The following is a 27,659-nucleotide window of genomic DNA, read 5'->3' as shown; positions in this document are numbered from 1 at the left end:
TGATTCAGACATATAAAGGGAGAGTAAGTGGTACTGCTAGTGCTGAAGAGGGTGAAACCACTGATATTTAGTACTGTGGTGAGTAGGCAAAGATAAGGAGATTATGCTCTGGTAAGAGAGATGCGAGATAATTATCCAACTTTGTGTGTCCATAAACTGTGTTAGTTATTGCATTCCTCTCCACAGCTGAGGTTGGCGAGCAGAACTTGGGAAGAATTGACACTCAGAGCTCGTGCTAGCTGTGACATCATCAGTCACTCTTAAAGGGATCTGCTTTCTTACACAGCCACCCCAAATGTATGTAAAGACATTCTAAACAGGGAGAAAGTCTGTTCTGCGTAGCAGGATAACCTGCGTCTTTGTTGCAAGGACTTTGGGGGTGTACCAGCCGGCGGGCTACTGGCCCGAAGGCAAGTCCGACCTTTGACCTAGATGGCAGCAGTCATGATGGATCCATCAGCTCCAGGGTAGGTAGGTATGTGTCACCTTCCCACCAGGGTCCACGATGAGGAACACTTCACTGGGTGAACTGGAGAATGAGTCGGACGCCACGTGTAAGGATCATGTTGTTGCACAAAGATTTTCCATGTGGCAAGCCTGCTGATGTCTGAGAGCTGAGGACTGAAACAAATGGACAAAGGTCCACAGAAAGTTATTTGTATCCGGTACTTCTTGGAGAGTTCGAGCAGAAGGAAAATATCAAAGGTAACAGGCATCTTGACAAATAGCTCTGAGGGTGAGAGTCAGTAGTGAGGTTGAGGTGCTGCATAGCCATTGGCAAGACGATGCTCCGCTCTGAGCCATCAGTTTCTACGTCATCAAGCTCGATGGCGGGGGATTTCAGGATGGTAGCTAGCTTACACTGGACGAGATGGCGGGGCTGACTGTACTTATCCTGCGGGGCTGACCGTACTTATCCTGCGGAGCTGACGGTACTTACCCAGCGGGGCTGACCGTACTTATCCTGCGGGGCTGACCGTACTTATCCTGCGGGGCTGACCGTACTTATCCTGCGGGGCTGACCGTACTTATCCTGCGGGGCTGACCGTACTTATCCTGCGGGGCTGACCGTACTTATCCTGCGGAGCTGACCGTACTTATCCTGCGGAGCTGACCGTACTTATCCTGCGGGGCTGACCGTACTTATCCCTGCGGAGCTGACCGTACTTATCCTGCGGGGCTGACCGTACTTATCCTGCGGGGCTGACCGTACTTATCCTGCGGAGCTGACCGTACTTATCCTGCGGGGCTGACCGTACTTATCCTGCGGGGCTGACCGTACTTACCCTGCGGAGCTGACTGTACTTATCCTGCGGAGTTGACCGTACTTATCCTGCGGGGCTGACCGTACTTATCCTGCAGGGCTTGTAAGGCAGCAGTATAAGGTCTTGGGTCATGCATGTAGGCCTTGGCGAGCTGGAGTGCACTTGGAAGTTTCAGGTGTCCAAGAAACACCTGATACTTATACCGCTCATTCAGGTGCCTGTGATTGTTCATCATGTCGTCCAGGGCAATTTTGAGGAGGGCGAAGTCACTCTCTTTGCCGCTCTCGAAATGGGGCAACGATGGCTTGAGATGATGAGGCAATCAGCTGTTACTTGCCAAGTGGTAAAGCAGGTGCAGGACAGGGTGCAATCTGGTCAGGAGCAGGGTATGGTGCTACTGGATTGGGATAGGGCACGCCTAAACCCAGAGAGCAGTAGTGTTCTCCTGGAACGGTCTAACCAGGAGAGAAGTAGTGTTCTCCTAGAACGGGGTAACCCGGAGAGAAGTAGGGTGCTACTGGAACTGGGTAACCCGGAGAGAAGTAGTGTTCTCCTAGAACTGGGTAACCCGGAGAGTAGTAGGGTGCTACTGGAACTGGGTAAACCGGAGGGAAGTAGGGTGCTACAGGAACTGGGTAACCCTGAGAGAAGTAGGGTGCTACAGGAACTGGGTAATCCTGAGAGAAGTAGGGTGCTACTGGAACTGGGTAACCCGGAGGAAAGTAGGGTGTGTGGCAAACCTCTTCAAGGTTAGGAGCGTTTGTCACAAACTAAGTGGTAAACTGTCACCAAATCACCCAAGAATGAGAGTTCTTTCGAACAGGACAGTACCTGTGTGTTTGTTTCTCCGTCCTGGTCCACCCAGGCCGTAGGCGAGGTCAAGGATAGCAGGGTTCGGTACACGAATCGGGTTCTCGGTAGGTCCAGGTCCAAACGCCAACAGGTAAGTCCAAAACAGTCCAGCTCATACACGGTAAATCCAGCCAATCTCTATTGTCTCTTTCTCTATTGTTCATAGATCCTTCCAGCACTCTCTTCTTCTCTTCCTGGTTTTTCTTGACCCTTTATCTGTGGGTTGGCTCCACCTTCTGAGGGTTCCCCTTGCTTCTGGGACTTGTAGTTTTGTTGGTCGGCCATTTTGTGATCTGTAGTTCTGACAGGGGTGGCCATTTTAGTGATCGGGCAGAGCCCGTTTATTAGTTCTGCTCTCACATATCTGCCATTTACCACTCGACCCCTTCTTTGACACATCATCTCCCCCTAGATCCGACCCCCTAGGTCGGGCTACCGCAGCAAAATATGCGTGCATGCGGGATAACCCATCCACGTTTCCCATTTCCTTCCCTGCTCTGTGTTTCAAGTCAAAATGAAACGGTTGGAGACTCAAAAACCACCGCATCACCCGAGCGTTCTTCTCTTTAGCCCTATGCATCCAGGTGAGTGGGGCATGGTCACTGATGAGGGTGAAGTGGCGCCCCAGCAGGTAGTATTTCAGGCTTTCTAGAGCCCACTTTACTGCCAGCGCCTCTTTCTCAACGACTGAGTAGTTGGTTTCCGTGGTTCCAGCTTCCTGCTTAAAAACAGGATGGGGTGTTCCACCCCTTCTACCTCTTGGGATAGCACTGCTCCCAAGCCGACCTCTGAGGCATCCGTCTGAACCATAAACTCTCTCTCAAAGTCTGGTACCACCAGCACTGGATTACAGCAGAGAGCCTCCTGTAATGTCCTAAATGCTTTGGTGGCCCTTTCATCCCATTTGACCATGTTTGGCCCTCTGGCTCTAGTCATGTCGGTAAGTGGGGCGGCCACTGTGGCATAACTTGGGATGAACTTCCGGTAGTAACCCGTCAGCCCTAGGAAGGCTCGAACCTGCTTCTTATTTACTGGTTTCGGCCATTCTCTAATTGCCTTCACCTTCTTATGTTGGGGTTTGATTAACCTTCTTCCCACAGTGTATCCCAGATACTCTGTTTCCTCTAACCCCACATAACACTTGGCAGGGTTTGCCGTGAGCCCTGCCTTTCTAAGGGCGTCTAACACTGCCTGTACCCGGGGTAAGTGGGATTCCCAATCTGGGCTGTAGATCCCCATGTCATCTAAATAAGCTGCAGCATATGCTTTGTGCGGTTTTAGGACTTTGTCCATGAGCCGTTGAAAGGTGGCTGGGGCCCCGTGTAAGCCGAATGGCATGACGGTGTATTGAAACAAACCGTCAGGTGTTGCAAAGGCTGTCTTTTCTTTGGCCCTGGGGGTCAGAGGAATTTGCCAGTACCCTTTTGTCAGATCAAGAGTCGTAATGTACCGAGCATTACCAATTTTCTCCAGTAGTTCATCTACTCGGGGCGTGGGGTAGGCATCAAACTTGGAGATTTCATTTACCTTCCGAAAGTCGTTACAGAACCGCAAAGACCCATCGGGCTTGGAGACCATCACAATTGGGCTAGACCACTCACTATGTGACTCTTCGATCACTCCAGCTGTCAACATTTTCTCCGCCTCTGCTCTAATCGCGGCCCGTCGAGCCTCGGGTACCCGATATGGCCTCATACTCACTTTTCTCCCTGGTAGGAAACGATATCATGAGCCGTAACCTCAGTTCGGCCAGGTACCTCTGAAAACACATCTCTGTTCTTCTGGATCAGGGTCTTTACTTCCTGTACTTGTGCTGGGGACAGAGTGGTGAGATATTTACTTCGGCTGTCTCCTGAGTGTGTGTGGGGTATGTGACCATTAGTGTTTCTCTCTCTCTCCATGATTTTAACAGATTTATGTGATAAATCTGTTCCTGGGGCCGTCGACCTGGCTGTCGGATCCGATAATTGACTTATCCTATTCTCTCCAGTACTTCATATGGTCCTTTCCATGTGGCCAGTAGTTTACACTCTACCGTGGGGATCAGCACTAACACCTTATCTCCCGGTTGAAATTCCCTTAGGGTAGCCTGCCGGTTATAAGTGTGCCGCTGGTGCTCCTGTGCTTGTCTCATGTGCTCTCTAACGATGGGCATGACTGTAGCTATCCTGTCTTGCATTGCCGTGACGTGCTCTATGACACTAATATACGGGGTGGATTGGTGCTCCCAGGTTTCCCGGGCGATGTCTAAGATTCCCCGGGGATGCCTCCCATATACCAGCTCAAAGGGAGAAAACCCCAGCGAGGCTTGAGGAACCTCTCTAATGGCAAACATCAGATACGGCAACATGCAATCCCAGTTCTTCCCATCCTTATCGATTACCTTCCTGAGCATTGACTTCAGGGTCCGGTTGAATCTCTCACCAGCCCGTCCGTCTGAGGATGGTAAACCGATGTCCTCAACTGTTTCACCTGCCACAGTTTACAAAGGTCCGCCATAATTCGGGACATAAAGGGGTCCCCTGGTCGGTAAGGATCTCCTTTGGAACCCCTACCCTGGTGAACAAGAGCACTAATTCCTTTGCAATATTCTTGGAAGCCATCGTCCGAAGGGGAATGGCTTCTGGGTAGCAGTGGCATAATCTAGAATGACCAGAATGTATTGGTGCCCTCTGGCGGATTTGGGTAGTGGGCCCACTAAATCCATCGCTATCCTCTCAAATGGCGTTTCGATTATGGGGAGTGGCACTAACGGGCTTCTAACAGCTGGTCGGGGAGCTGTTAACTGGCACTCCGGGCACTCTCCACAATGCCGAGCCACTTCAGCTTGAATTCCTGGCCAGTAAAACTTCCTTACAATCCGGTCTCGGGTTTTATCGATACCAAGGTGTCCACCCAGAATGTGCCCATGAGCTAGATCCAGTACTGTCCTCCGGTACCGAGTGGGAACCAACAACTGTTCCACCACATCAACCCCTATTTTCGAGACTCTGTACACCAAACCCTTTTTCATGATGAAGTGGGGAAAACTATTAGGCATCATACCAACATTTATAGGAGTACCATCTACGACCTGCACATCTGCTCTGGCTTGCTGCAGGGTTGGATCCTGGTTTTGGGCCGTCCCAAAATTAGTCAAGGAACCTGCCAGGTCTGCGGGTTCTAGATCGTCGTCCTCTGGATTCAGACCGACCCCAGCCTCACTAGTACCGGGCTGTTCGTTATCAGCGAGGTTTGCCCATGCCTGGGGAACGGGAATCTTTCCTCCTGTGCCTGCTCAGCTGTTCCTGCCATACAATACCGTTCAACCAGGCCCATGAGATGGTCGGCGGAAAGTACCTCGTTCTGGCCAACCCATCGTCTCACTTCTTGGGGTAGACCTCGCTGAAACTGGTTGAGTACGATGGTCTCGACGATCTCGGCGGATGACCGGGTCTCTGGTCGCAACCATTTCCGTGCCAGGTGAATCAAGTCGAACATCTGTGTTCGTGGGGGTTGTCCCGGTCGGTAGGACCACTGGTGGAAGCGGTGTGCCCTCACGGTATTGGTCACTCCCAGTCTAGTCAGGATCTCTCCCTTTAGTTTATCGTAATCCGGTGCATCTTTCAACTCCAGGTCGAAATACGCTTTTTGAGCGTCCCCTGCCAGGTATGGTGCCAGAAGCCCTGCCCATTCTTCTTTTGGCCACTTCTCCCTCTCTGCCGTACTTTCGAAGGTGGTAAGATATGCTTCCACATCATCCTGAGCTGTCATTTTTTGAAGAAAATGATTGGCCCTCCTCTGGGTGTTTGCAGCTGGTAATTGAGCCCCAATTTGGTCCACTAGACCCTTTAGGCCTTCTCTTAACTCCCGGGTGTTTCTCTCTTGCTCTTCTCTGAGCAGCTGGTTGGTGCGGTGCTGGACCTGTAACGTGTCCTGATAAATAGCTCATCAGGATGCAATGCGAATGTGTTGAGCTCTAGTTGCCTCTTGTTGGGCGGCCGCCGCTTGTAACAGGGCCTGTATGGCTCCCTCCATACTCATTTTCCTGAGAAACTGTCCTAACCAAACAAAGCCACCAAAAAAACCTGCCTCCCCTTTGGAGTGCTAACTGAACATTTTTTTCTTTTTCTTCTACCTAACCAGTGGTATGGTTAGTCAATGTCCGCATCCTCCACCACGTGTGGCAAACCTCTTCAAGGTTAGGAGCGTTTGTCACAAACTACGTGGTAAACTGTCACCAAATCACCCAAGAATGAGAGTTCTTTCGAACAGGACAGTACCTGTGTGTTTGTTTCTCCGTCCTGGTCCACCCAGGCCGTAGGCGAGTTCAAGGATAGCAGGGTTCAGTACACGAATTGGGTTCTCGGTAGGTCCAGGTCCAAACGCCAACAGGTAAGTCCAAAACAGTCCAGCTCATACACGGTAAATCCAGCCAATCTCTATTGTCTCTTTCTCTATTGTTCATAGATCCTTCCAGCACTCTCTTCTTCTCTTCCTGGTTTTTCTTGACCCTTTATCTGTGGGTTGGCTCCACCTTCTGAGGGTTCCCCTTGCTTCTGGGACTTGTAGTTTTGGTGGTCGGCCATTTTGTGATCTGTAGTTCTGATAGGGGTGGCCATTTTAGTGATCGGGCAGAGCCCGTTTATTAGTTCTGCTCTCACATATCTGCCATTTACCACTCGACCCCCTTCTTTGCCACAGGTGCTACTGGAACTGGGTAACCCTGAGAGAAGTAAGGTGCTACTGGAACTGGGTAACCCGGAGGAAAGTAGGTTGCTACTGGAACTGGGTAAACCGGGGGGAAGTAGGGTGCTACAGGAACTGGGTAACTCGGAGGGAAGTAGGGTGCACCTGGAACTGGGTAACCCGGAGGGAAGTATGGTGCTACAGGAACTGGGTAACCCGGAGAGAAGTAGGGTGCTACAGGAACTGGGTAACCCGGAGGGAAGTAGGGTGCACCTGGAACTGGGTAACTCGGAGGGAAGTAGGGTGCACCTGGAACTGGGTAACCCGGAGGGAAGTATGGTGCTACAGGAACTGGGTAACCCAGAGAGAAGTAGGGTGCTACAGGAACTGGGTAACCCGGAGAGAAGTAGGGTGCTACAGGAACTGGGTAAACCGGAGGGAAGTAGGGTGCTACAGGAACTGGGTAACCCGGAGAGAAGTAGGGTGCTACTGGAACTGGGTAACCCGGAGAGAAGTAGGGTGCTACAGGAACTGGGTAAACCGGAGGAAGTAGGGTGCTACAGGAACTGGGTAACCCGGAGAGAAGTAGGGTGCTACTGGAACTGGGTAAACCGGAGAGAAGTAGGGTGCTACAGGAACTGGGTAAACCGGAGAGAAGTAGGGTGCTTCTGGAACTGGGTAACCCGGAGAGAAGTAGGGTGCTACTGGAACTGGGTAAACCGGAGAGAAGTAGGGTGCGACTGGAACTGGGTAACCCTGAGAGAAGTAGGGTGCTACTGGAACTGGGTAACCCTGAGAGAAGTAGGGTGCTACTGGAACTGGGTAACCCGGAGGGAAGTAGGGTGCTACTTGTTTTGTCTTCTGTGTTGGACTCCATCCATCATCATGTTACACATCATTCTCGGCCTACGGCTGAATTAGTGACAACAGAGATTTACCAATCATTTCAGATTTTATTATTGTTGTTTTTTTACTCATTTTAATTGAGGTTTCATTATCACCCATTAAATTATTTAATCTTCAATATGTGCATATACATAGGTTTTGCAGGTACCCCAGGCTACCCATCTCCAGAGGAACTGAGGAAGGAGGCTTATGGTAAACCTGTAGACATCTGGGCGTGTGGTGAGTATAGAGCACTACAGTGACACTATATTACAGTGCCTTGCGAAAGTATTCGGCCCCCTTGAACTTTGCGACCTTTTGCCACATTTCAGGCTTCAAACATAAAGATATAAAACTGTATTTTTTTGTGAAAAATCAACAACAAGTGGGACACAATCATGAAGTGGAACGACATTTATTGGATATTTCAAACTTTTTTAACAAATCAAAAACTGAAAAATTGGGCATGCAAAATTATTCAGCCCCCTTAAGTTAATACTTTGTAGCGCCACCTTTTGCTGCGATTACAACTGTAAGTCGCTTGGGGTATGTCTCTATCAGTTTTGCACATTGAGAGACTGAACTTTTTCCCATTCCTCCTTGCAAAACAGCTCGAGCTCAGTGAGGTTGGATGGAGAGCATTTGTGAACAGCAGTTTTCAGTTCTTTCCACAGATTCTCGATTGGATTCAGGTCTGGACTTTGACTTGGCCATTCTAACACCTGGATATGTTTATTTTTGAACCATTACATTGTAGATTTTTCTTTATGTTTTGGATCATTGTCTTGTTGGAAGACAAATCTCCGTCCCAGTCTCAGGTCTTTTGCAGACTCCATCAGGTTTTCTTCCAGAATGGTCCTGTATTTGGCTCCATCCATCTTCCCATCAATTTTAACCATCTTCCCTGTCCCTGCTGAAGAAAAGTAGGCCCAAACCATGATGCTGCCACCACCATGTTTGACAGTGGGGATGGTGTGTTCAGGGTGATGAGCTGTGTTGCTTTTACGCCAAACATAACGTTTTGCATTGTTGCCAAAAAGTTCAATTTTGGTTTCATTTGACCAGAGCACTTTCTTCCACATGTTTGGTGTGTCTCCCAGGTGGCTTGTGGCAAACTTTAAACAACACTTTTTATGGATATCTTTAAGAAATTGCTTTCTTCTTGCCACTGTTCCATAAAGGCCAGATTTGTGCAATATACGACTGATTGTTGTCCTATGGACAGAGTCTCCCACCTCAGCTGTAGATCTCTGCAGTTCATCCAGAGTCATCATAGGCCTCTTGGCTGCATCTCTGATCAGTCTTCTCCTTGTATGATCTGAAAGTTTAGAGGGACGGCCAGGTCTTGGTAGATTTGCAGTGGTCTGATACTCCTTCCATTTCAATATTATTGCTTGCACAGTGCTCCTTGGGATGTTTAAAGCTTGGGAAATCTTTTTGTATCCAAATCCGGCTTTAAACTTCTTCACAACAGTATCTCGGACCTGCCTGGTGTGTTCCTTGTTCTTCATGATGCTCTCTGCGCTTTTAACGGACCTCTGAGACTATCACAGTGCAGGTGCATTTATACGGAGACTTGATTACACACAGGTGGATTGTATTTATCATCATTAGTCATTTAGGTCAACATTGGATCATTCAGAGATCCTCACTGAACTTCTGGAGAGGGTTTGCTGCACTGAAAGTAAAGGGGCTGAATCATTTTGCACGCCCAATTTTTCAGTTTTTGATTTGTTAAAAAAGTTTAAAATATCCAATAAATGTCGTTCCACTTCATGATTGTGTCCCACTTGTTGTTGATTCTTCACAAAAAAATACAGTTTTATATCTTTATGTTTGAAGCCTGAAATGTGGCAAAAGGTCGCAAAGTTCAAGGGGGCCGAATACTTTCGCAAAGCACTGTATATATGTATCTGTCTCATCCCTTTCTCCATCTCTCTCTCTCTCAACAGTATCTCCTCTCCTTCCCTCACCACTCAACACACGTGTGTGTGTGTGTGTGTGTGTGTGCGTGTGTGTGTGCGTGTGTGCTTGTGTTTTGAACCAAAATAGCTCCAGTGTTGTTTGCAAAGTGCAGACAGGAGAGGAACAGAGAGGAGGGGGGGATTGGAGGGTTGTACAGAGTGAGATTACATAACGACAGATTAATCATGTGGAGAGAAATAATCTGAGATTAGCACCATGCCAGCCAGAGAGAGAGAGGGATGGACGATGGAAGAAGGGTACAGAAAGAGGGAAAGATGAAAGGAGGAGAAATAGAGGGAGGAAGATGGAGATGAAAACCTCTGTTAGGCATAAACAACCAAACCTCACCGCAAACAACCAAACCTTACCGCAAACAACCAAACCTTACCGCAAACAACCAAACCTTATTATAAACAACAAACCTTAACAACAAACCTTACCAACAAACAACCAAACCTTACCGCAAACAACCAAACCTTACCGCAAACAACCAAACCTTACCGCAAACAACCAAACCTTACCCTAAACAACCACACCTTACCCTAAACAACCACACCTTACCCTAAACAACCAAACCTTACCCTAAACAACCAAACCTTATTATAAACAACCAAACCTTATTATAAACAACCAAACCTTATTATAAACAACCAAACCTTATTATAAACAACCAAACCTTATTATAAACAACCAAACCTTATTATAAACAACCAAACCTTATTATAAACAACCAAACCTTACCATAAGCAAACAAACCTTAACATAAAACCTTATTATAACAACCAGACCTTTACCATAAACAACCAAACCGTACTATAAACAATCACATTTTACCATAAACAACCAAACCCTACCATAAACAACCAAACCCTACCATAAACAACCAAACCTTACCATAAACAACCAAACCCTACCATAAACAACCAAACCTTACCATAAACAATCAAACCTTACCATAAACAATCAAACCTTACCATAAACAATCAAACCTTACCATAAACAACCAAACCTTACCATAAACAACCAAACCCTACCATAAACAACCAAACCCTACCATAAACAACCAAACCCTACCATAAACAACCAAACCCTACCATAAAACCTTATTATAACAACCAAACCTTACCATAAACAACCAAACCTTACTATAAACAATCACATTTTACCATAAACAACCAAACCTTACCATAAACAATCAAACCTTACCATAAACAATCAAACCTTACCATAAACAATCAAACCTTACCATAAACAATCAAACCTTACCATAAACAATCAAACCTTACCATAAACAATCAAACCTTACCATAAAACCTTACCATAAAAAAACAAACCTTACTATAAACAACCAAACCTTACCATAAACAACCAAACCTTACCATAAACAACCAAACCCTACCATAAACAACCAAACCTTACCATAAACAACCAAACCCTACCATAAACAACCAAACCCTACCATAAACAACCAAACCTTACCATAAACCACCAAACCCTACCATAAACCACCAAACCCTACCATAAACAACCAAACCCTACCATAAACAACCAAACCTTACCATAAACATGACTATTGGAGTCTACTGTACACATCCATTGCTGTCCTGAGAGTTTGACCCATAGAGGTCTATAGAACAGCGTATGTTATATCTATGATGGGTTTGACCACTGACAGTGCACATGAATAGAACATTTTAACTACATAGCTAAAGTAACTGAAGCTACAGTGCATCAGACTACGCTGGATAGTCAGACTAATAGGCTACACACACACAAACAGCTGACACAGACAGCACGCAGTGTACACAACGAGCAGTAATAAACACACACTCACACCCAAACAGCATGCCCACAAAACACAACACCACATAACACTGCCAATTGTAGGAGGTGGGAGAGAAGAAGAGAGAGAAGAGAGAGGAGAAGAGCGAGATGAGAAGAGAGGAGAGGAGAAGATAGGAGAAGAGAGATGAGAAGAGAGAGGAGAAGACATAAGAGAGAAGAGAAGAGAGAAGAGAGATGAGAGGAGAAGAGAGAGAGGATAAGAGAGAAGAGAGATGAGAAGAGAGGAGAAGAGAGATGAGAAGAGAAGAGAGATGAGAAGAGAGAAGAGATGAGAAATGAGAAGAGAAGAGAGAAGAGATGAGAAATGAGAGAGATGAGAAGAGAAATGAGAAGAGAGCTGAGAAGAGAAGAGAGGTGAGAAGAGAGCTGAGAAGAGAGCTGAGAAGAGAAGAGAGATTAGAAGAGAGCTGAGAAGAGAAGAGAGATGAAAAGAGAGATGAGAAGAGAGAGAAGAGAAGAGAGGAGAAGAGAGAGGAGAGGGGAGGATACACCTGTTTATGTATCTTACCTTGACGTCAGCCTTCTTGTTGAGGAGACTCTTGGCTGCCAAGGAGATTGAGAAGACACTCTCAGAGGTTAGAGTAGTCATCCTACACACTCTATTGCTAAAACACACCTCACACACACACGCACAAGTGTCGACACCTAGCTATCCCCAAGCTAGCTAACACACACACACTAAACTAACTAAACCCTCTCTCACACACACAGAACTCTCGAAAGCGAACACACTGAAACGCCAAACTCTAAACAGTGCCAACACACCCACTAAAGCTCATACACACACAAACTACTGTAAACCCCTACAAACGAGCACACTGAAACATTTAGAATCGCACATACACACACACATTCTCACTGAGACAAGTGATCTACTTTGTACTGTAACTATCTCTCATACCCCCCCCCCCCACACACACACACACTCACACAAGCACACACATTCATACACACACATGCACAAAAACCTCTATCCAACTGACACTCATTAACCCTGAACCTGAACCACTGCCCAAAGCAAGGGATCAGCACAGTCCATCAGGGATAGCACACACACGCACACACACGCACACACACACATACACAAACACACACAGGGGATTAGAGGTGAAAGTGTAGTGGAATATGAAATGGAGAAGCAGGTGTATAGTAATGGTTTTGTTCATCTCTGAAGCAGGTGGGATTCATTCAGATTAACATTAGGGGATTCCTCACCAGGAAAATAATACAGGAAAATAATTCAGTAAGGAGAGCCATGCAAATGATACACAAACACTTTACATTACAATATAAACTGATCATAAACACACACACTCATAAATGCTTGCAGGAAGGTTTATGAATCTTTCTGTATTCTGTATTAATAACCAGAGGCGGGGGGGGAGAGAGAGAGAAATAGAGAGAGAGAGAGAGAAATAGAGAGAGAGAGAGAGACAGACAGACAGAGTGAGAGAGTGAGAGAGTGAGCGAGATAGAGAGGTGAGAACACAGGAAGCTCTGGTGCTGACACTGATTAATCACCATAGCAACACATAACTTTTGAGTGGGAGGAGAATCCTCAGCTTTGGCCTGGAAGAGTCTGAACACAGAAAGAACTCTATCTCTCCACAGCTTGTATCTCACACACATCAAAGACACCTCACACACACCTCACATACTGCTCATGAGGGACAAAACACAGGCAGAAAATGTTAAACAAAAAAGGACTCCAGCCCAAAGATACAAAAGACTAAAGCATGTTAGAGGGAGGGAGGGAGGGAGGGAGGGAGGGAGGGAGGGAGGGAGGGAGGGAGGGAGGGAGGGAGGGAGGGAGGGAGGGAGGGAGGGAGGGAGGGAGGGGAGGGTAGATAGACATGCCATGTATGCTGCTTCATTCATTAAAGGGGGAGAGGAGGATAAATAGAGGAGAGAGGGAAATGTGAGGGAGGGAGGGAGGGGGTAGGGAGGGAGGGTAGATAGACATGCCATGTATGCTGCTTCATTCATTAATGGGGGAGAGGAGGATACATAGAGGAGAGAGGGAAAGGTGAGGAGGGAGGGAGGGAGGGAGGGAGGGAGGGAGGGAGGGAGGGAGGGAGGGAGGGAGGGAGGGAGGGAGGGAGGGGAGGGAGGGAGGGAGGGAGGGAGGGAGGGAGGGAGGGGGAGGGAGGGAGGGAGGGGAGGTAGGTAGGTAGGGAGGTAGGGAGGGGAGGAGGGAGGGAGGGAGGGAGGGAGGGAGGGTAGATAGACATGCCATGTATGCTGCTTCATTCATTAAAGGGGGAGAGGAGGACAAATAGAGGAGAGAGGGAAAGGTGAGGGAGGGAGGGAGGGAGGGAGGGAGGGAGGGAGGGAGGGAGGGAGGGAGGGAGGGAGGGAGGGAGGGAGGGAGGGAGGGGGGGAGGGAGGGAGGGAGGGAGGGAGGGAGAGGAAGGACAAAAGGAGTGCAAAAGGGAAGGATGAGGAAGGAAGTGCGAGGGAGAGGAGATAAGAAGAAGAGAGGAGAGACTGTATAATTGTGTAACAGGAGGAGGTATAGAAGCGAGGGATGGAAGAAGATACCTTGCTCCACTATCCCAGCAGCAGTTGCAGGAACAGTAGTGATTGACGCAGGAGATGTAGACTGTCTACCGACTGACACAGAGAGAGCGAGAGAGAGAGAGAGAGAGAGAAAGACAGAGAGCAAGTGAAAGCAAAGGACAGAAAAGGGGAAGGAGTGAGGGAAGAGAAGAGAGGAGCGTGTCAGCGTGTCAGCGCGTCAGCGTGTCAGCGTGTCAGTGTGAAGAGATGCCAGATTGAAGTCATATTACCCAAGTCCCAGTTAAGTTTCATCAAAGTGAGTCAAGGGCAAAAACATTTCAACATAAAACAAATCTATGTGATGATGTTGAATCAAAGTGTAAAAAGTAATCAACGTCAGGGAATTTCATATTATTTTCACCCATCTTTTAACCTAAATCCAGTGACATGGTGACATCTGTTTCCAGTGAGAAGTCTCTCACCCCTCTTACCTTGGTCGGCAGACACCGTGTTCGTCCAGAGGAACAGGGACATGTTATGAACCATGCAGCTTACCATTGTAATCAAACTTAGTAAAGTCCTTCATAATGGGAGACTAAAGTCTTCACCCGATCAGTTTGTGATAATGACAACATCTCATGACTTTTTTTTGTGCTTGTGGAGAGAGAGAATGAGAGCAAGTGCATGTGTCTCTGTGTGTGTGTGCGTGTGTGTTTGTGTGCACACGTGGTTGTCTGTGCCGTGCATGCATGCGTGTGTGTGCATGCGTGTAAGTGTTTATGTATGACACACACATTTACCAGAGAAATTCCTCGTCACCAGCATAGCAGTTAGGACGGCTCCCTATGGACAGAAGAGAGAGAGAGTATTGAATTGAGAGAGGACTATTACAGACCCTTTCCATTCACCAGGAAGACCACTTATAACCCACTCATACTATTATAGTTAAAGATTTTATCAATGAACATTAAAGAGATTCTTCGGTACTTTTGCATACTTTTTAGCCAGTAGTTCTCAAAGTAATCCCCACTAGCCAAAAGTGGTCCCCGACAATGTGCAGTTATGTGCACCACGCCACTGCTCGATCTTACTCTGCTGTGTGTATCTTGCTAGCTTTTTATTTATTAGTATTTATTTAACCTTTATTTAACTTGCTAGCTGTTAAAATGGTGAGAAGCTGAAGCCCATTGCCTGAAACTCGAATTGCTAGGGGGCTGGCCCACTAGGGATGGGGGTCTGAAATAATTGTACTATTCGAATAGTGCCATGAAGTTTTGTTGGATATCCTAGCTAGGCTAATTATAGCTAGTTAGGCTAATTGTAGCGAGCTTGGCTAATTGTAAATAGCTAGGCTGATTGTAACTAGCTAGGCTAATTGTAACTAGCTAGGCTAATTGTGGCTACATGCTGCACTTTCTCCCCAATCCCATTCAGAGAAAACAACAGCATACCTGTTGGTTGCTCGTTGTAGCCCACTCCTTCTCATTTTGTAAACTGTTAATTCCGTAATTTTAATGCTTTATGTATTGCATTAGATTAAATCTCTCTCCACTCGCTACACATTGAGCCTCTTTGCCGCTTTAATTGGCCAACATTAACAATAAGCAACCATGCACGTCATATAACTACATTGAAAAGTTTGTTGTGTTATTAAATTAATAATTTCAAGTGATGTGGTATATCCTTGTATGTAACAACGTCACATGGATATTTTTTACTTTATTTAAAAAAAAGCTGTTTTAATGTTAATGGGCCTGTAGTATATTATTTTTCATGACAAAAACTATTCAAATCCTAATATTAGTAATAAGAGTTCTAATATTTTAATAACTGTGTACATGGCCCATGTGTGGGTAAATGTAGGGAAAATGGCACAGCATCCAGAAAACAGTTGATTTCAAACTTGGAATTTTGTGGCTAATTGAAGTTATATTATGCATGTATGAACTACACATTAACACATCCAGCCCAAGGCGGGAGGTTTAAAAAAATACTTATTAGAGGTTTCGTAACATGTCTTTAACTAACTAAGAGCATGTGTGATCACAGTAGAAGATCCGTAACATGTCTTTAACTAACTAAGAGCATGTGTGATCACGGTAGAAGATCCGTAACATGTCTTTAACTAACTAAGAGCATGTGTGATCACGGTAGAAGATCCGTAACATGTCTTTAACTAACTAAGAGCATGTGTGATCACGGTAGAAGATCCGTAACATGTCTTTAACTAACTAAGAGCATGTGTGATCACGTGGACACCATACAATAAGAATGGCTAGCCTGTGTACACACATACACTAACAGGCTGTGTTTCTTGTGTGTGTGTTCCTTCCTTTCCAGATCCAGCAGTATTATCGATCCACTCCTCGTGACATATAGCCTTGGTCTCAAACACACACTCCCCGCCTTCCAAATGGCAACGTATAGACCCTGGGAAAAAGTAGTGCACTATATAGTGAATATGGCACCATTTATTCCCAGTGTAACATACATGAACCAGTCTGTTCCAGCTCATCTAAACATACTAGCAGAATCCATATGTCTGGCCACATCATCCAGACATCATCCTCTATGAATAGAGAAAGGCACCAATCCATCTATCATGGCATAGGAGATATGGAGGGAAAGAGAGTGGAGGGGAGGGAGAGAGAGAGAGATAGGGAGGGAGGGAGAGAGAGATGGAGGGGAGGGAGGGAGAGATGGAAGGGAAGGAAAGAGAGATATGGAAGGGAGGGAGAGAGAGTGATGGAGGGGAGGGAGAGAGAGATAGAGAGGAGGGAGAGAGAGAGCAAGGGAGGGGAGGGAGAGAGAGAGCAAGGGAGGGGAGGGAGAGAGAAGGGAGAGAGAGAGGTGGAAGGGAGGGAGAGAGAGAGAGATATGGAGGCAAGGGAGAGAGAGAGCGATGGAGGGGAGGGAGAGAGAGAGCGATGGAGGGGAGGGAGAGAGAGCGCGATGGAGGGGAGGGAGAGAGAGAGAGCGATGGAGGGGAGGGAGAGAGAGAGAGCGATGGAGGGGAGGGAGTTAGAGAGGGAGAGAGAGATAGAGAGGAGGGAGCGAGAGAGAGCGATGGAGGGGAGGGAGTTAGAGAGGGAGAGAGAGATAGAGAGGAGGGAGAGAGAGATATGGAGGCGAGGGAGAGAGCGGGGGAGAAGGGAGGAGAGAGCGAGAGAGCTACAGAGAAAGAGAGAGCTATAGAGAGAGCTATATAGAGAGAAAGAGGTCATGAGCAGATAAGCTCCTGCATTTTTCAGCATGTTCTTTAAAAGGATAGATTTAGAGTTAGATAAACTTAGATTTTTTTGGTAGGGACATTACAGGATTCCACCCTCCACAACATAACCTTCACTCAAATCAAAACTCAAAACCTACAACCCTGATTTTGGACTGAATTACCTAGAAGGCTTACAACTACCAAAAAGTATTATTATTATTGTTCCCTTTTTGCTGACTGTTATGAAAATGGGAACATAAGCAACCTTATCTTCCACGCAGACCATCCCCTGGCATTCCACAGTGCTATATCATGAGTTACCGATGGGTGGAAACTCATGATACTAGACAACGTGGACTCTGAGTCAGCTAATGTAAATCTTTATAAGTCTGGAACAGTATTGGTACAGGGAAATCGCAAACAGTTTCAGCTGGACTTTCACCTAATCAAAGAAATAGCTCAGTAGGAGAAGCTCTCCGTTGAGAAAGATACCCCCAACCCAAGCGGGTCAGACCAGCCCTATGCTAAGGTGTATAGAGTTCAGTGTGTCAAATCAGAGGGCCTGTTGTCCGGACCTCTGACCGTCTCTATGGGGGTGCCACAGGGTTCAATTCTCGGGCCGACTCTCTTTTCTGTATACATCAATGATGTTGCTCTTGCTGCTGGTGATTCTCTGATCCACCTCTACGCAGACGACACCATTCTGTATACTTCTGGCCCCTCCTTGGACACTGTGTTAACTAACCTCCAGACGAGCTTCAATGCCATACAACTCTCCTTCCGTGGCCTCCAACTGCTCTTAAACACAAGTAAAACTAAATGCATGTTATTCAACCGATCACTGCCCGCACCTGCTCGCCCGTCCAGCATCACTACTCTGGACGGCTCTGACTTAGAATACGTGGACAACTACAAATACCTGGGTGTCTGGTTAGACTGTAAACTCTCCTTCCAGACTCACATTAAGCATCTCCAATCCAAAATTAAATCTAGAATCGGCTTCCTATATCGCAACAAAGCACCCTTCACTCATGCTGCCAAACATACCCTCGTAAAACTGACCATCCTACCGATCCTCGACTTCGGTGATGTCATCTATAAAATAGCCTCCAACACTCTACTCAACAAACTGGATGCAGTCTATCACAAGGCCATCCGTTTTGTCACCAAAGCCCCATACACTACCCACCATTGCGACCTGTACATTCTCGTTGGTTGGCCCTCGCTTCATACTCGTCGCCAAACCCACTGGCTACAGGTTATCTACAAGTCTCTGCTAGGTATAGCCCTGCCTTATCTCAGCTCACTGGTCACCATAGTAGCACCCACTCGTAGCATGCGCTCCAGCAGGTATATCTCACTGGTCACCCCAAAAGCCAATTCCTCCTTTGGTCGTCTTTCCTTCCAGTTCTCTGCTGCCTATGACTTGAACGAATTGCAAAAAATCACTGAAGCTGGAGACTCACATCTCCCTCACTAGCTTTAAGCACCAGCTGTCAGAGCAGTTTACAGATCACTGCACCTGTACATAGCCTATCTGTAAACAGCCCATCTATCTACCTACCTCATCCCCATACTGGTATTTATTTATTTTGCTCCTTTCACCCCAGTATCTCTACCTGCACATTCATCTTCTGCCGATCTACCGTTCCAGTGTTTAATTGCTATATTGTAATTACTTCGCCACCATGGCCTATTTATTTCCTTAACTTACCTCATTTGCACTCACTGTATATATACTTTTTGTTTTCTTTTGTTCTACTGTATTATTGACTATATGTTTTGTTTATTCCAGGTGTTTCTGTGTTGTTGTATGTGTCGAATTGCTATGCTTTATCTTGGCCAGGTCGCAGTTGCAAATGAGAACTTGTTCTCAACTAGCCGACCTGGTTAAATAAAGGTGAAATAAAATAAATAAATAAATGCAAACTTCCGACTTCAACTGTATATAATATGACGTTTGAAATGTCTTCATTATTTTGGAACTTCTGTGAGTGTAATGTTTACTGTTGATTTTTATTGTTTATTTCACTTTGTATGTGATCTACTTCACTTGCTTTGGCAATGTTAACAAATGTTTCCTATACCAATAAAGTGCCTTAATTGAATTGACTCGAGAGAAGAGAAAGACAGAGACAGAGGGAAGGGTGAGTGGTAGGTTGCTAGGGTGTTGTGTAGATGTGAGAAGGCTCAGAGATTACTCCAGTATTCCTAGTGATTATGAAATCATTAAGAGAGAACAGACCTTGAGTTTCCTCCGGGCGTTGAACTTCTTCAGGCACTCCACTGTCTCCTGTCTGTGCATCATGGACGCCACGGTGGAGCGTTGCTGGAAAGAGAGAAAGAGAGAGACAATGTCAAACAGGGAAACCGAGAGGAAAAGTGTGTGTGTGTGTACTTACGGAGACCCATGGGTGTTTGAGGGACTCCTGGGCAGTGATCCTCTTGGCAGGGTTAATGGTCAACATCTGGTTAATCAGGTTCTTGGCTTCTGGAGTCACTGAGTCCCATTCTGGAGACGGAAACTACACACACACATACTCCCTTTTGTCAAACAAATGTGCGTGTGTGTGTGTGTGTTCGTGTGTGTGTGTGTGTGTGTGACTCACGTCATAAGCTCCTGCTTTAATTTGCTGATAGAGTTTGTGTTGGTCCTCATCCCAAAATGGAGGATACCCCACTAGCAGGATGTACAAGATCACACCTACACACACACACACACACACACACACACACACACACACACACACACACACACACACACACACACACACACACACACACACACACACACACACACACACACACACACACACACACACACACACACACACACACACACACACACACACGTTGAGTGGTGAGAGAAGGAGAGGAGATACTTTTGAGAGAGAGAGAGAGATGGAGAAAGGGATGAGACAGATACATATATAATATAGTGTTACTGTAGTGCTCTATACTCACCACAAGCCCAGATGTCTACAGGTTTACCATAAGCCTCCTTCCTCAGTACCTCTGGAGATAGGTAGCCTGGGGTACCTGCAAAACCTATGTATATGCACATACACACAGTGGTTAAACTGTATGACTTCAGTCGTAGGCCGAGGATGATGTATAACATGATGATGGATGGAGTCCAACACAGAAGACAAAACAATATGTAGAAACTGGTCTACTATTTTGTTGAAAACTGGAAATATAATCAACAATGTAATTTTAACTCAAATAAATCTATGAAACTGAAATGGAAAGCTGTCTTTTTTTTGCCCAACATCATCAGCAGCAGGACTTATATCATCATCAGCAGCAGGACTTATATCATCAGCAGCAGCAGGACTTATATCATCATCAGCAGCAGGACTTATATCATCATCAGCAGCAGGACTTATATCATCAGCAGCAGCAGGACTTATATCATCATCAGCAGCAGGACTTATATCAGCAGCAGCAGCAGGATTTATATCATCATCAGCAGCAGGATTTATATCATCAACAGCAGGATTTACATCATCAGCAGTAGCAGGATTTATATGATCATCAGCATCAGCAGGATTTATATGATCATCAGCAGTAGGATTTATATCATCATCAGCAGCAGGACTTATATCATCATCAGCAGTAGCAGGATTTATATGATCATCAGCAGTAGGATTTATATCATCATCAGCAGGATTTATGTCATCATCAGCCGTAGCAGGATTTATATGATCATCAGCATCAGCAGGATTTATATGATCATCAGCAGTAGGATTTATATCATCATCAGCAGTAGCAGGATTTATATGATCATCAGCAGCAGGATTTACATCATCAGCAGTAGGATTTATATCATCATCAGCAGGATTTATGTCATCATCAGCAGTAGCAGGATTTATATGATCATCAGCAGCAGCAGGATTTACATCAGCAGTAGCAGATTTTATATCATCATCAGCAGTAGCAGGATTTATATAATCATCAGCAGCAGCAGGATTTATATCATCAGCAGCAGCAGGATTTATATCATCAGCAGTAGCAGGATTTATATCATCAGCAGTAGCAGGATTTATATCATCATCAGCAGTAGGATTTACATCATCAGCAGTAGGATTTATATCATCAGCAGTAGTAGGATTTATATCAGCAGCAGCAGCAGGATTTATATCAGCAGCAGCAGCAGGATTTATTTCATCAGCAGCAGGATTTATATCATCATCAGTAGTAGGATTTATATCATCATCAGCAGTAGGATTTATATCATCATCAGCAGTAGGATTTATATCATCATCAGCAGCAGGATTTATATCATCATCAGCAGAAGGATTTACATCATCAGCAGTAGGATTTATATCAGCAGCAGCAGCAGGATTTATTTCATCAGCAGCAGGATTTATATCATCATCAGCAGTAGGATTTATATCATCATCATCAGCAGTAGGATTTATATCATCATCAGCAGCAGGATTTATATCATCATCAGCAGCAGGATTTATATCATCAGCAGCAGTAGGATTTATATCATCGTCAGCAGTAGGATTTATATCATCGTCAGCAGCAGGATTTATATCATCAGCAGCAGGATTTATATCATCATCAGCAGTAGGATTTATATCATCATCAGCAGTAGGATTTATATCATCATCAGCAGCAGGATTTATATCATCATCAGCAGCAGGATTTATATCATCAGCAGCAGAAGGATTTACATCATCAGCAGTAGGATTTATATCAGCAGCAGCAGCAGGATTTATTTCATCAGCAGCAGGATTTATATCATCATCAGCAGTAGGATTTATATCATCATCATCAGCAGTAGGATTTATATCATCATCAGCAGCAGGATTTATATCATCATCAGCAGCAGGATTTATATCATCAGCAGCAGTAGGATTTATATCATCATCAGCAGCAGGATTTATATCATCGTCAGCAGTAGGATTTATATCATCGTCAGCAGTAGGATTTATATCAGCAGCAGCAGGATTTATATCATCAGCAGCAGGATTTATATCATCGTCAGCAGTAGGATTTATATCATCATCAGCAGCAGGATTTACATCATCAGCAGCAGGATTTACATCATCAGCAGCAGGATTTGCCTGCAAACCAACGTGGACAGCATAAGAATGTATGCTTCGTCATACATGGCTCCCAGCGTGCCCAGAAACCCCAGGGCCTCCCTGTACCTTGGTGATCTTTACCCTGAGGTGACTGACGCGTTTTGTTTTACAATTTCAGTCCTATTAGGGATATACTCCAGGTTGTTAGGGACAAAATCACCTGCCGATCCTCTCAGGTGAACTACGTTAACCCAGCTGGACACGATGAACTTTGAAACCATCCATGGAAGACCAACCTGGGGCCTGTGGTCTCAGCGTGACCTCATTTCTGAGGAAGAGCGGGGTAGGAAACACATTTGTCAAGAACCTGGACAAGATCTTCTGCAACAAAAGTGTGTACGACACCTTCTCTGCCTTCGGAGACATTGTCTCCAGCAACTGGTTTGTGATGAGAATGGCCAATCTAAAGGCTATACCTTCGCCCAATACGACACCAAGTGTGTGTATGTGTTTGGGTGTTTATGTGTGTGTGTATGTATGTGGGTGCGTGAGTGTGTGACGTACCGAACCATGCCTGTTGGTCTCCCTGCACCTCGATGGCCAATCCAAAGTCAGCCAGCTTCACTGCAGCATTCTTACACTTACTGGCCAGCAGGAGGTTCTCTGGCTACATAGGGGACAGATGGGACAAGAAGTCAAACACACACACATCACTTCTCGTGGGGTGCTGGGCATAAAATCATGTAGTAGTAACACACTTGCACTTACACCCACACCCACACACAGATGGTCCCATCATTAACAGTCATTTATTTTATGTATTTATTAGGAACCAATCTGTCTGTAACAGCTGTGGCACTGCTACTGTGGTTGAAAGTGCTAACAGTGTCACACACACACACAAGGATCTACCGTAGCAGTGTCACACACACACAAGGATCTACTGTAGCAGTGTCACACACACACACACACACACAGAGAGAGACAAGGATCTACCGTAGCAGTGTCACACACACACACACACAGACAAGGATCTACCGTAGCAGTGTCACACACATACACACACACACACACACGGATCTACCGTAGCAGTGTCACACACACACACACACAGACAAGGATCTACTGTAGCAGTGTCACACACAGACAAGGATCTACTGTAGCAGTGTCACACACACACACATACACACACACAGACAAGGATCTACCGTAGCAGTGTCACACACACACACACAGACAAGGATCTACCGTAGCAGTGTCACACACACACACACACACACAGACAACGATCTACCGTAGCAGTGTCACACACACACAAGGATCTACCGTAGCAGTGTCACACACACACACCTACCGTAGCAGTGTCACACACACACACACACACACACACACAAGGATCTACCGTAGCAGTGTCACACACACACGGATCTACCGTAGCAGTGTCACACACACACACACACACACACACACACACACACACACACACACACACGGATCTACCGTAGCAGTGTCACACACACACACGGATCTACCGTAGCAGGGTCACCACTGCAGCATGTGTCGATTATTGAGTGATTCATTTGGGCATGCAGGGCAGAGGAGGGAAAGAGGGGTGGAATGTATGTGTGTGTGTGTGTGTGTATTTTAGTGTCACTGAGGGGAACAAGAGGCAGGGTAGTATTATATTATTACGTACATACACAGGCAGCAGAGTGGGCTGATTCAATGAGCTATGGATCATCTAATAAACAGTTATGGAAGTTGGCCTTCTACAGGCCCTGTGTTTTCTACAACCCTGAGTTTTCTACAACCACTATATTATCTACGGCCCTGTGTTATCTACAGTGTTTCCCCTTAAACTACTCAAGTGTTGCTTTAGCAGTATGCTTAGGGTCATTGTCCTGCTGGAAGGTGAACCTCCGTCCCAGTCTCAAATCTCTGGATGACTGAAACAGGTTTCCCTCAAGAATTTCTCTGTAATTTGCGCCATCCATCATTCCTTAAATTCTGAACAGTTTCCCAGTCCCTGCTGATAAAAACCATCCCCACAGCATGATGCTGCCACCACCATGCTTCACTGTGGGGATGGTATTCTCGGGGTGATGAGAGGTGTTGGGTTTGCGCAAGACATAGTATTTTTCTTGATGGCCCAAAAGCTTTTTTCTGGCCACTTTTCTGTAAAGCCCAGCTCTTTGGGACAGATACTCCAATCTCCGCTGTGGAGCTATGCAGCCCCTTCAGGTTATGTTTGGTCTATTTGTTGCCTCTCTGATAAATGCCCTCCTTGCCTGGCCCGTGAGTTTTGGTGGCCATCTCTTGGCAGGTTTGTTGTGGTGACATATTCTTTCCATTTTTTAATAATAGATTTAATGATGCTCTGTGGGATGTTCAAAGTTTCAGATATTTTTTTACAACCCAACCCTGATCTGTACTTCTCCACAACTTTGTCCCTGACCTGTTTGGAGAGCTCCTTGGTCTTCATGGTGATGCTTGCTTGGTGGAGCCCCTTGCTTAGTGGTGCCCTTTCAGAACAGGTGTATATATACTGAGATCATGTGACAAATAAAATCCACCTGTGTGAAATCTAACAAATCTTATTTAGGGGCTTCATAGCAAAGGGGGTGAATACATACGCACGCACCACTTTTCCATTTTTTTTTTAAATTTTTAAACAAGTTATTTTTTTCTATTTTGTGTATGTCTAATACATGAAATCCAAATAAAAATCCATTTAAATTACAAGTTGTAATGCAACAAAATAGGAAAAACACCAAGGGGGTGAATAGTTTTGAAAGGCACTCTACAACCCCTGTGTTATCTACAGACCCTGTATTATCTAACAGCCCCTGTATTATCTAACAGCCCCTGTGTTATCTACAACCTGTGTGTTATCTACAGCTCCTTTGTTATCTACAGCCCCTGTGTTATCTACAACCCTGTGTTTACAGCCCCTGTGTTAGGTATACTGCAGTATTCCCAGTGTGTGTGTGTGTCATGTGAGGTGCTGATGAATGTTTAAAATAAAAACCACAGTTTCAGTCACCGTTCTGCTGGTAACTTAATAAAACACCCACTAGGGAAATCAATAATTTCACAGACACATGCCATTTCTTCCTCTAATGACAGTTCTGCAAACCTCATCTAGAAGACTTCCCTCTAAAAGTTACTGCTCATAACATTTCAACACTTTTGACACACACTCACACACACGCATGTAAACACTCTCACACATACGCAAACAATCTCACACAAACACAGTGTTAATCCCAGTAGGACTGTTGTATAATAATGTCAGCACAGACAGCAGATCTATCTCAGAGGGAACAGGTGGAGAGCACACACACAGTTGACTCACCTTGAGATCTCTGTGTACCACACCCGACTGGTGACAGTGTAACACAGCCTCCAGGATCTGCTGGATGCAGTGACTGTATGACAACACCAGGGGGAGTGGGTTAGTCTGTCAGTGTGCTGCATCTGCGTTTTGTGTGGTGTATTGCAGTGCTCTTAAAATGTGCTAGACAAATTACCTCTTGAGGGCAATAAAGTATTCTGTCCAATTCTATTTTAGTCCCAAAAGTGCAAAAGTCAAGCTAAATCAAGCGCCCCTCAACTTTCAAGTATTGTGTGTGAACACCTTGTGAACACCTGTCAAAGAGATGATGAAGAGGAAATGCACTGTTCTAGGAATCAAGCAGCGTAGGAATGAACTGCAGTCTGTCCGTCTGTGTCTGTCTGTCTGTCTGTCTGTGACTGTGACTGTCTGTCTGTGACTGTGAAAGAGATGTCTAACATGGTGACTTTGCCTGTGTTTTTTTATATAAAAACTGCATAATAAAAATGAGAACAGGTTCTCTCTCTGACTTTCATTTATTTTCTTTTTTTTTAGCATAGGTTGCCATGAGCAACACACTACCAGTCTTGGAGAGACAGAGAGACGGACAGAGGACACATGGAAAGTAGGAAAAAAATCAGAACAGACACACAGGGTAGAGCAATGCAGCTACGATTTACATACGGTGAAATATGTATTCTCTCTCTCTTTCTGTCCCTCCCACACACACACACACACACACACACACACACACAGTCAAATTCCTGAGGGGCAAGGCTGTGTCGGTCTGTGTGTGTGTGTGTGCGTGCGTCTGTGCATGTCTGTGCAAGCTGAGGAGAAGTGCTCAGTGCAATGAAAATGTATTCTACAAGGTAAACTGAGAGTAACATTGAACAGGAGAAAAAGAGAGAGAGAGCATGTGATAGAGAAGGGATGGATGGATGGATGGATAAAGAGGGTGTACTGCGTAAAAGGTGTTTACCTGGCATCTGCTTCACTGTAGTACTCTCTGGCCACAATGTCCTCAAACAGCTCTCCACCTGTCACCCTACAACACACAGACACTAGTTAACACACAGACTAGTTAACATACAGACACTAGCTAACACACAGACACTAGCTAACACACAGGCTAGCTAACACACAGACACTAGTTAACACACAGACTAGTTAACATACAGACACTAGTTGACACACAGACACTAGTTGACACACAGACACTAGTTAACACACAGACACACACAGACACTAGTTGACACACAGACACTAACACACAGACACTAGTTGACACACAGACACTAGTTAACACACACAGACACAGTTAACACACAGACACTAGTTAACACAGGACTACACACACAGACACTAGTTAACACACAGACACTAGTTAACACACAGACACTAGTTGACACACAGACACTAGTTAACACACAGACACTAGTTAACACACAGACACTAGTTAACACACAGACACTAGTTAACACACAGACACTAGTTACAGACACTAGTTAACACACAGACACTAGTTAACACACAGACACTAGTTGACACACAGACACTAGTTACACACAGACACTAGTTAACACACAGACACGAGTTAACACACAGACACTAGTTAACACACAGACACTAGTTACACTAGTTGACACACAGACACTAGTTAGACACTAGTTAACACAGACACTAGTTAGACACTAGTTAACACACAGACACTAGTTGACACACAGACACTAGTTAACACACAGACACACAGACACTAACACACAGACACTAGTTGACACACAGACACTAGTTAACACACAGACACTAGTTACCACACAGACACTAGTTAACACACAGACACTAGTTAACACACAGACACTAGACACTTACCACACAGACACTAGTTACACACACAGACACACAGACACGAGTAGTTAACACACAGACTAGCTGACACACAGACACTAGTTGACACACAGACACTAGTTACACACAGACACTAGTTGACACACAGACACTAGTTGACACACAGACACTAGTTAACACACAGACACTAGTTACACAGACACTAGACACTTAACACAGACACTAGACACACAGACACTAGTTAACAC

General features: G+C 45.5%; 2 protein-coding genes across 5 annotated transcripts in view; one reads left to right on the top strand and one right to left on the bottom strand.

Moving 5' to 3' along the window:
• The window catches only part of polm (polymerase (DNA directed), mu), a 392,822-nt gene that overhangs the window by 297,607 nt on the left and 67,556 nt on the right, over positions 1-27,659 (top strand). The gene's annotated exons all lie outside the window — the stretch shown is intronic.
• The window catches only part of LOC135518217 (calcium/calmodulin-dependent protein kinase type II subunit beta), a 69,044-nt gene that overhangs the window by 23,413 nt on the left and 17,972 nt on the right, over positions 1-27,659 (bottom strand). For 2 of the 4 annotated variants that reach the window (XM_064943206.1, XM_064943209.1), the window contains exons 5-14: positions 26,546-26,611; positions 25,585-25,657; positions 22,794-22,896; positions 20,155-20,238; positions 19,800-19,894; positions 19,593-19,715; positions 19,436-19,519; positions 14,774-14,822; positions 14,022-14,093; positions 11,989-12,023 (exon numbers count right to left, since the gene is read on the bottom strand). In XM_064943206.1, coding sequence (XP_064799278.1) covers positions 11,989-12,023; positions 14,022-14,093; positions 14,774-14,822; positions 19,436-19,519; positions 19,593-19,715; positions 19,800-19,894; positions 20,155-20,238; positions 22,794-22,896; positions 25,585-25,657; positions 26,546-26,611 — 784 coding nt within the window. The remainder of the gene's footprint in view (positions 1-11,988; positions 12,024-14,021; positions 14,094-14,773; positions 14,823-19,435; positions 19,520-19,592; positions 19,716-19,799; positions 19,895-20,154; positions 20,239-22,793; positions 22,897-25,584; positions 25,658-26,545; positions 26,612-27,659) is intronic. The other 2 variants (XM_064943207.1, XM_064943210.1) reach the window with 1 other exon arrangement.

Source organism: Oncorhynchus masou, chromosome 28, assembly GCF_036934945.1.
Source record: "Oncorhynchus masou masou isolate Uvic2021 chromosome 28, UVic_Omas_1.1, whole genome shotgun sequence".
In the NCBI taxonomy this organism is placed as follows: Eukaryota; Metazoa; Chordata; class Actinopteri; order Salmoniformes; family Salmonidae; genus Oncorhynchus; species Oncorhynchus masou.
This window is presented reverse-complemented; position numbering and strand designations above follow the sequence as displayed.